Source organism: Pezoporus flaviventris, unplaced genomic scaffold (assembly GCF_033815535.1).
Source record: "Pezoporus flaviventris isolate CSIRO_AGI_PZ_B2104156 unplaced genomic scaffold, CSIRO_AGI_Pfla_v1 ptg000067l, whole genome shotgun sequence".
In the NCBI taxonomy this organism is placed as follows: domain Eukaryota; kingdom Metazoa; phylum Chordata; class Aves; order Psittaciformes; family Psittacidae; genus Pezoporus; species Pezoporus flaviventris.
In genome coordinates, this window is record NW_026892615.1 from 718,935 (window position 1) to 728,689 (window position 9,755).

At 63.7% G+C, this 9,755-nt stretch overlaps 2 protein-coding genes across 3 annotated transcripts; both read right to left on the reverse strand.

Moving 5' to 3' along the window:
* Nucleotides 1–1,684: 1,684 nt before the first annotated feature.
* LOC133278696 (haptoglobin-like) lies at nt 1,685–3,674 on the reverse strand. The gene is made up of 5 exons (XM_061471765.1): nt 3,615–3,674; nt 3,269–3,330; nt 2,996–3,097; nt 2,667–2,741; nt 1,685–2,491 (listed from the first exon to the last, which is right to left on the reverse strand). The coding sequence occupies exons 1-5, from the start codon at nt 3,623–3,625 to the stop codon at nt 1,728–1,730; spliced, it is 1,014 nt and encodes a 337-aa protein (XP_061327749.1). The 5' UTR covers nt 3,626–3,674; the 3' UTR covers nt 1,685–1,727.
* Nucleotides 3,675–5,669: 1,995 nt separating this feature from the next.
* DHODH (dihydroorotate dehydrogenase (quinone)) lies at nt 5,670–8,984 on the reverse strand. 2 transcript variants are annotated; one of them, XM_061471767.1, is made up of 8 exons: nt 8,740–8,979; nt 8,306–8,505; nt 8,018–8,100; nt 7,314–7,501; nt 6,810–6,923; nt 6,340–6,493; nt 6,112–6,271; nt 5,670–5,976 (listed from the first exon to the last, which is right to left on the reverse strand). In XM_061471767.1, the coding sequence occupies exons 1-8, from the start codon at nt 8,842–8,844 to the stop codon at nt 5,922–5,924; spliced, it is 1,059 nt and encodes a 352-aa protein (XP_061327751.1). In that variant the 5' UTR covers nt 8,845–8,979; the 3' UTR covers nt 5,670–5,921. The 2 variants fall into 2 exon arrangements, with proteins under 2 accessions (XP_061327751.1, XP_061327752.1); XM_061471768.1 differs by lacking the exon at nt 6,810–6,923 and having other exon boundaries at nt 8,740–8,984.
* Between the last annotated feature and the right edge of the window lie 771 nt (nt 8,985–9,755).

A 9,755-nucleotide genomic window follows, 5' to 3' on the forward strand; every position in this document is an offset into this window, starting at 1 on the left:
GCCTCTGTCCGCGTCTGCCCCTGTCCCTGTCCCTGTCCCTGCCCCTGCCCCTGTCCCTGTCCCTGCCCCTGTCCCTGCCCCGTCCCCGCCCCTACCCTACCCCTGCCCCTACCCTACCCTAACCCTGTCCCTATCCCCACCCCCGCCCCTACCTCTGCTCCCGCCCCCACCTCTCCCCCCACCCCCACCCCCGCCCCTACCTCTGCCCCCGCCCCCACCTCTGCCCCTGCCCCTGCCCCCGCCTCTGCCCCCGCCTCTGCCCCTGCCCCTGCCCCGCTTGCGGTTGCCTCAGCGCCGTTCCGCCAGCTCCCCCGGCGCCGAAATGGCCGCCCCACAGTGCTCCGCGGGAAGAGCCGCTCTAGCCGCGCGCACCACAGACACAGGGCCCAGAGCCTATAGGAGCGGCAGCCACCATAGAGTGCAGCGCCGCTGGACAAGACGCGCTACCTGTCCCTCGGCGGACTTCCGGGGCGAGGGAACAGCGCGGGGTCATGTGGCTCCGGGGCACTTCCGGGTGCGAGCGGCCGGGGCTTCCCGTGCCCAGCGCTGAGCACGGGGCCGGAGGTGCGGCCTGGTAACGTTACGTTCTGAGTCACGCTAGTTTTTATGGCTTTGTAACGGAAAGGAACGGCGGTGCTTGAAGGTCGTTCGCATAGCTTTGTGTGCTTAGGACCGTAGTTAAAAAAGCGTAAGGAAAGCAGAACAGAAAAACGGGAGCTGGGGATGGGGAGCGTCTGGGACTTGCAGATGTCCAGGGTGAGCACAGTAAAAGTGATGAAGAGAAGGACAGGGTGATGGCTGTGTTTGTGGTGTTAATGAAGACATTGAGCTCGTGTAAACATCTGCTGGGGAGTATCCGGGCCTAGCAGATGTCCAGGATGGGAGCAGTTAAACTAACTGCTAAGTAGAAGGACGAGATAATTGCTGTGTCTGTGGTGTTAATTAAGCGGGTGATTCAAAGACTGCCAGAACTGATGAAGATTGTTGACAGAAGTAAACGACCCTCAGAGACCACCACCACATTTTTGTATGCATGCCGGAAACTTTCCGGAAAATGATATAATTCGTGTGTAGCCTCATGAATATGCATGTATGCCGAGTGACTGTATAAGGCCGGCTTGTGTAGCAATGTGGTGACACGCGTTAGGAGGAGCTCTCCCCCGTGTCTCCCGGCGCCGCAATAAAGAATACCTGCTTGTCAGCTTGGAACTCTGTTCGAGAGTTTGTTCCTGGAGTTTTCTCTGAATCGGGCCTCACCAGTGCCCAGTGCAGGGGCACAACCCTGCCCTGGCCCTGCTGCCACACTGGTGCTGATACAGCCCAGGATGCTGGTGGCTGCCTGGGCACAAGCTGCCCAAGCTCAGCTCCATCAATCAGCACCCCCAGCTCCTTTCCCATGAGCAGTTTCCAGCCACTCTTCCCCAGCCACTCTTCCCAACCACCCACAGACCCCCACCAGTCTCTGGGGTTCTCACAGACACCCACGCAGGACAGGGGGGGAAGGAACCCCACAGACACCCCACACACAGGGGGAAGGGGAGAACCCCACAGAGCCCGATGCAGCCCCTGCAGACAAGCTCCCCCCAGGCACCACCACAGGGGAGCACTGCACAGATCCCACAGGCACCATCCCACCAAGGGCATGCACACACTGTGTGCAGACAGATACACAGACAGAGATTGCTTGTGGTGGGTGCAGGGCAGCTTTATTCGTGCACGGCCCTCCCTCAGCTGGCTGCCACCGTGTCCTTGATCCAGGCCAGGACACGCTGCACATCCACATATACGCCATACTTGGAGGCCCTGCAGGTCTTGTCATAGCTGAGGATGCCAGCTGCATACCATGTGTCATCATCGGGGTCCTGCACAGCGAAGGCACCACCAGCATCCCCATAGCACGTGTCTTCCTGCAGCTCACTCATGCCCACACAGAAGGTGTCATTGGTGAGGAGGGGCTGCACCCAAGAGGATGCATTCCGTGCCCCATAGTACTGCCGGCACTTCTCCCCCTCTGCCACTGGCAGCATCACATACTTCAGCATGCTGGAAAAGGCAAAGGTGGCACCACGGCCCCAGCCTGAGACATAACCCACACGCCCTGGCTGCACATAGTCCTTCTGTGGAAGGCAGATGGGCATTATCTCCTCTCCAAGGAACACCTTTTCCTTGAGCTTCAGCAGGGCCAGATCCACAGCCTCTGGGTAGCCGGGGTGCAGCACCACGTGCTCAATGGCCAGGGCAGGCTGCTCCCGGCCACCCAGGAAGAGCTGCAGTGTAGGGGCAATCTCCTCTGGCTTGGTGCTGTCGCTGTGGTTCAGGTACACGTTCCTGCCCGTGGTCAGCAGCCACTGGTCACTGATGAGTGTGGCCCCCACAGTGAGGTTGTGTCGTGTCACCAGCCGGCCCTGCCAGGGAAAGCTGCCCTTCCCAGCCAGCAGGCCCCCGATGATACGCTGCATCTGCCTTGGGGGGTTCTTTGGCTTCCCGCACACTGCATGGGGCAGAGCATGGCCCTGGTGAGCCCCTGAGGCTGGCAGGTGCCAGCAGCAGCCCCAGGGAGAGGCGCTGAAATTGTGAGCAGCCCCTGCATTCCCTTGGCTGCGCAGGCAGACACTGTCAGCCTCCTGCCACCTTGCTTGCTGCAGCCCCTGCAGCTCTGCTCTCACCTGGCTCGCAGACAGGTGCTTCCTTGCCAGCTCCAAGGCTCACCCATGCTCGATTCTCATCACACTTGTATGTCCCTTTGGAGGGAAACCAGAGTCAGCACCTCTACTCTGCACAGGGGAAAGCCCCATAGCCAGGGAGGCACAAAGGTGCTTGTACCTCCCCAGGCTTGAGCGAGTAGGGGAGCTAATTGTAGCCCCAAGGAAGCCAGGGGGGACGGGACAGGACAGGACTGCATCATCCAGCACTGGGGCAGGGGCAGCTCTGTGCAGCACCTAGAACAGGGGACAAGCCCCATCCTTGGGTGCTATGCCCAGGCCCTGAGCCTCACCGTCACCAGCGCCACGCAGTTGATAGTACGGGTCACAGTGGTACTTGACAAGGTGCTCCACGTACCCATGCTCGATCTCCGGAGGCTTTACACAGCTCCACTCTGCAGGAAGTGGAGGCTCAGCTGGCTGGGAGGAACAGCCCAGGACAGAGCCCTCATCTCCAGCAGGTCCCCCCCAGTCCCGTCTCCCTGCCCCACACCTGCCCCACACCTGCCCCACTGCCCATGCCTCTGTCTGTGCCCCTGAGCTCCCACCCATGCCCTGTAAGGTACCGGAGGCAGCTGCAGTCTCCAGCACAGTCCAGGCCAGGCCAGCAACCAGCAGCACTGCAGGTCTGCAGGGAAAAAGGGACACGCTCATCAGAGGACTCCTACCCCTGCTCCCAGCCTGGGCTCCACCACGACCAGTGCCGCAGCCAGGCTCATGCTCTGTTCCAGAGGCTCTGGGCACCAGACACAGGCTGGAGAAGTCGCCTGGGTCAGACCCGAGCCCTGCTGCTGTGGAGGATGAGGCTGCAGTGCTGAGACCTGGAGCACCTCCAACCCCACTCCGGTCCCACCGCAGCCCCCAGCAGGGCCAGGTCCTCAGGACAAGCCGGGCAGACAGTGCATTGCTCACCCCATGCTCATGGCTCCCTCTCCTCCCGCAGGCTGGTGCTGTCCCGGGCTCCCTCTTCACGCCTTTTATTGCCACCTCCCTCTCCCTGGGGCAGCCCCCGCTCCAGACCTCTTGACCCGCACTGCCTGCAGCCAGCACCTTTCCCAGCAAGGAAGAGCACAAATCCAGCTGGCTCGGGGCCAGCCTGGAGCAGGTCCTGGAGCTGGCCAGGCCCCCGAGCAGCCCCATGCCAAGACATTCTGGGATCCTGCAGCTACGAACATGCAGGAAGGGATCTGACCGCAGCCCCGGGTGCCCTGGCACCGTGACACCGACTGAGGCTTGCAGGAAGCAGAGCCAGCCCCGCAGAGCTGCCCCACGCCATTGACTTGCGCACATGCCAGCCCCGCAGAGCACCGGCACCCACCCACGGCTGGCAGGTGATGGGCACAGGGCCCGAGCCCCATCCACCCTGTGCCTGGCTCTGCCCAAACACCCAGCACCCTTCCTGCCAGCCCTCACGTCGGGGTATACTCTGCACCCCACCACCTCTCACATCGGGGTACACCCTGCTGCCCCACAGTGCCCTGTGCAGCCCCAGCCGGGCTGGCCGAGGATGCAGCATCTCCGTTCCGCGGCAGGGCCCAAGGCACCGCGCCCGGGCCAAGCTCTTCCCGCAAGCACCCGCCCCTTCCCGCACGCCCGCGGTCAGAGCCCCTCGGGGCACTGGTTTGTCCTGACGGGAACTGGTGCAGCGGCCGCTGGACAGAGCCCAGCTGGAAGCGGCCGCAGCGGCGCGGAGCAGCACAGGGCAGCCGGCGCCGGGCGTGGGGTCTGCTTCCAGCAGCGCAGCCAAGGGCAGCGAGCGGGGGCCGCGCACCCGCTGTCACCACTGAAGCTGGGCCTGCCGGGATCTCACCAGCACCCTCCTGTCCTCCAGCCCTCCGGGGCATCCGTCTGGTCCCACACTTCAGCAAAGGCCTTCCCACCCTGTGCAAGCCTCCTCCCCTCCCACGGGGTGCCTGTGCCACAAACCACGCAGGGCTGGACAGCTCTGGCCCAGCACCAGTCACACTCGTGCAGCCACACTTGAAACACACAAAGCTGGAATCCAGCGCATGATGCATCAGGGCTCTGATCCATGAACCGCACCAGCACTCAGGAAGGCGCTGTTGCAGTTGGCAGCAGGCTTAGAGCAGCAATAAGCAGAACACCTCGGACATGAAGGAGCAGAGGGCTGCAGGAGCAGGAGGGAGGCAGCCCTGATGTGAGCTTGGGGCCATAGAGAACAGGGTCAGCACTCCTGCTCCTCCTGTAAACAAGGCTGGTGAAGAGCTGTGTTGCAATCCCGCTCTGCAGGGTGGGCTGTGGGGCGGAAGAGAGAACACTGTGTCCAGGTCAAGCTGTGTTGCTCAAGAAAACCTGGAGGACTACAGGGAGTCCAGGGTAAAGACGCAGCCAACACCGGAGGCTCCAAAGGCAAAGCAGACTCCAGAGGCACGAACAAACAGAGCCTTTTCATAACAACCAACAGGGCATAACCACAGCTCTCTCCAAACACCTATGTACTGTCAGCAAAGGGAGGAAACGCCACCTAGCACCTCCCAGGACCCAGCCTCAGGCAGAGCTCTCTACGAAGGAAGCCCTGGTGAGTTTTGTGCGGATCCATCCCAGAGCCGGGCTAGCACAGGGCTTCTGCCACAGGAAAAACATGCTCTGACAAGGAACAGCAGAGCTAAGCCCTCTGGACTGCATCCCTCTGACCCCAGCGGATCCCCGAAGCACACACAAGACCAGGGGAGTCAAACATTTATTGATGCTCAGGCAGGACCAAGGTCTGCATCAGTACCACATCTGGAGAAGGGAGGGGGGCAGATCCTGCTGTGCTGCTGTGGTGCAGGACCAGGCACCAGCAAGGGCAGGGGCTGTGGGTCCCAGGCAGGAGGACACTCCATACACTGTATGGCCCACAGCTGTGGCAGTAACACAAGGGAAGGCAAACCCTCCGTGGGAAGTGCTGCAGCAGGAGCTGCACAGAGGACAGCCCACAGTGCACAGCGCTGCCCCTTGGGGGCCTTTCTCGCCAGCCAGCAGAGCCTTACCCCATGCTGCTTTGTGCTGGGGAGCCCAAACACAGGAGAGCCAAAATACAGCCCTGGGCAGCAGCACCAGCAGGAGGTCCCTTCCCCTGCTCCCCATCAGCACTGACCCTTCCCAAAGGCTGGGACCGGAGCTTCAGCTTAGCCCCAGCCTGCCCAGCGCTGGAAACATCAGACATATCCCTGCTTGTGCAGAGCTCCTCCAGCATGATCTTGGTTCTGCAGCATGTCAGGACTGGTGATCAGCTCCAACTGCCTCCATTACGTTCCTGAAGCCCTGCTCCCTACAAGGGACAGCGTGTGCCCACAGGCCGGCCTGGCACCGTGCCTCGGCCCAGCAGTACTGTGCCCGAGCACTGGCATATGGCTGCCTGGAGCTGCCCTGGGGCTCCATGGGGACGTGTCTGGCCCTCACTCACCTCAGCAGCTCCTCCAGCTCCTGCTTCACTGCCTGCACCACTGGTGGCCCGTGGTACACGAGTGCTGTGTACATCTGCACAAGCGAGGCTCCAGCACGGATCTTCTCCAGGGCATCCTGCCCGCTGCTCACACCACCCACCCCGATGATGGGCACCTGGCCTGTGGCAGATACGGGGTCAGGACAGCACAGACGACACTGGCCCAGGCCCCCAGGCCCCTGCCCCTACCTCGGGTGAGGGAGTACATGTCCCTGATGGTCTGTGTGGAGAGCTCCCGCAGGGGCTTCCCACTGAGGCCACCAGGCTCCGAGCGCTGCCGGCTCTGGAGGCTGCTGGGACGGCTCACCGTGGTGTTGCTGACAATCAGCCCATCCACACCGAGCTGAGGGGGGGGCAGCAGCATGAGGTCCACGAGCAACCCCCGCTCTCACCCCCCAGTCGCCAGGCCAGCACCCCTTAGGGACATGCACCAGCAACGTGCCCCGGGACAAAGCAGCCACCTCCCCCTGCCTCTGGGTGGCACAGAGAGGCCCTCATAAACTCAGAGCTACAAAGGGCACTGTCCCTACAGCAGCCAGAGTGCTGCAGGTCTGCGTGTCCCTTCGGAGGTGACTTGCCAGGAGCACAGTGGTCCTGCGATCACGCTGCAGGACACAGCACCCCAGCTCCTTGCCAGCCTCCCGCTCCCCCCTCCTCACCTCGCAGACAACGCTGGCAATGTCCTGCTTGTCCTGAGTGCTGAGGTCAGGGGCAATCTTCACCAGCACAGCTGGCTTGCGTGCGCAGGGCAATGCGTCCCGTGCTGCCAGTACCTGCAGGGCAGCGCATGAGCCACAGAGCAACATGTGCTGGGGACATGTGTGCACCCACTGCCAGCAGCAGCACGGGACGGGTCCTGCTCTCCTCATGTGCTGCCAGGGCACGCGACCTGCACAGGCCCACAGCGAGTCCCAGTGCCGTGGGGCAGGGAGGCAAAGCGGAGGGCAGTGCCACACTGCTTATGTGCTTCTTGATGGAGTACAGTACCCCAGTGAGCCCTGTGCCAGCAGCTGACCAGGGGACATCTTGGTGGCTCTGCCCACCTCTCCAGGGTGCCACCATGCTCCTTCCTGTGCTGGCAAACCCGGCCGGAGCAGAGCAGGCACTACCAGATGCACCCACTGGTGCAGCTGTGGTCTGGGCTGGCTGTGAGGGTCACCCACCTTGGTCAGCAGGTCCTGCAGCTCAGCCTTGCCCTGCAGATGCCGCAGGCCTGGCGTGTTTGGGCTGGACACGTTCACAACCAGATAGTCAGCCAAAGGGCCCAGTGTCCGGACCCCAGCCACATAGTCAGCTGCAGCATCAGTGGAGCTCTTGTTCTTGCCCAGGTTGATTCCAAGGGGCATCCCCACTGGAACACAGACATGGCTGAAGCATAGCAGCAGGACCACCCACCGCCCAGAGCACCTGACACAGGAGCCCCGGCAGCAGCTAAAATCAAGATGGGGATATGCAGACCATGTGTTTCATGGGGGTTTGCCTGGGAATGTCCTGCAAGCACAGGAGCATCACCACAGCTGCCCCAGTTAACACCTCCAGCACCGCAGCCTCCAGCCTGCACACACAGCAGAGACTGCTCTTGGAAACTGCCCAGCTCTGGCTGCTCTCAGCAGCAAACGTAGCCTCTGTTGCAGAGCAAATGCCTGGAGAAAGGTGCTGATCACAGTCCCAAAGAGAAGAGCTACAGCCCCAAGAGGGTTCCTGCTGTCCGAGTGCACCTTGGTCTGGCCAGGGCCCTCCCATGCTTGGACACTGGCTTTACACACTCTTCCTGGCCTACATGGAACCCATGGAGACAAAAAACTACATGGGAGACCCCAAACCCACCCTGCAGACTCCGAGAGCAAAGGCTGATAAGCTGCCTCACCACCAGTGAGCCGGAGCTGTGTGTCCTGGCGGGCCCGCAGCCTGCACTCCACTGCAGCGTGGCCATGGCTGTTGAACCCATACCTGCACCACAACAGGCAAGGTTCAGGGCTGTGCTGGGGCCACAAGACCCGAGCAGGACACAGGAGAAACAGGAAGAGACAGCTCAGCTCTGCTCAGCACATCCCACATAGGAGCCACCACAGCAGAGCCAGTACCACCCAAACAAACACCCAGCCCCGTGTGGGCAGCCCATGGGACCCTGCAGAGCTGCACCCTCGGGTCCCACCTGTTAATGACTGCCTCGTCCTCCACCAGCCGGAACACCCTGGGCCTGGGGTTCCCCTCCTGGGGCTGGGGCGTCACAGTCCCGACTTCCACAAAGCCGAAGCCCATCTTGTACAGCCCATCCACGGCCTCGCCGTGCTTGTCGAAGCCAGCCGCCAGGCCCACCGGGTTGCAGAACCGGTGCCCGAGCACTCGCACCTCCTGCAGGGGAGGGGCCGGGTCACACACGGTCAGCCGGGAACCAGACCCTCGTCCCGGCCCGTCCTCCGTTTCTTCTGCCCGGGGGACCTGCGCTCCGGCCGGGGCCATCTTCTGAGCCCGGGACCACGCCAGGAGCCCCGGCGTGCACCTCCGCGGACCTGCCCGCTCTCTCCGCCGTGCCCGCTGCCCCCCGCCCGTCACCCGCCCCGGTGTCCGCCCACCGCAGAGCCGCACCAGCGCTGGGCCGTCGGGACGGGCGGGAGGCAGCAGCCCCAGAGCGGCGACGCGCAGAGCCAGCCTGTGCGCGGCCTCGGGGGGTAGGGCGCGGAGCGCGGGCATCGCCGCCGCGTAGAGCCGCTCATCGCCCGCCGCCAGCGCCGAGCCCAGCAGCAGCCCGCAGCCGCCCAGCGCCGCCGCCAGCGCCCGCAGCCGCCCCTACGGGAGATGGTCAGCAGCGACATCGTCAGGACGGCGCCCGTCCCACAGCCCCCCCCGCCCCGGCCCCAAGGACCCCCACCCGGCCGCCCCGGCCCCGCACCGCCCCGGCCCGGCCCCATTCCCCTACGTCCCCCGCCCATCCGTGGCCCGCCGGCAGCTCACACGCAGCGGCGCCGCCATCCGCCCGGCCCGACACGTGGAGGGTCACTTCCGCGACCCCGCCCCGGTGATTGGCTGAGGCCGGACCGTGCAGCCAATAGCGAAACGGCAGCGCTCGGGGCTAGAGGCGAAGGGGCGGAGCCCGGAGCGAGCCCGCCCTCACCCCGCCCCAGCCCGGGGCTCCCGTCCTCTCGTCCCCGGTCCCCGCAGCACCGGACACGGCCGCTCCAGCCCCGGCTTTATTAGGAACCGACCCGCACCGTACAAATCACCCGGGCGCCAAGGAACGGTCCCGTAAAGCGGTCAGAGACACCAGAGAGCGCCACAGCGGGCACGGGTACAACCAGCACCCTCCACCGCGCTCCGTGCGAGCAGAGCTGCTGCCACGCGTCCTGTCAGGGCTCCTCAGCCTTGATCAACCGGCGCACTCAGTGCCCAGTCAGCACCCCAAGTTCCTCTGTCCAGCCTGCTTGCAGCGCCCGCGGGGTCAGGACAGGGAACGGGGCTGAGGACATGGCCAACACCCTGGAGAAGGATCACGTATCCAGCGGGAGTGAAAGAGGACATCAGGCAAACTGCGACCAGATACAGCTGGAGCCAGGGAGGTGGCAGATGGGCACAGCCTGAAGGGCAATGCCACACCTTCTCACACA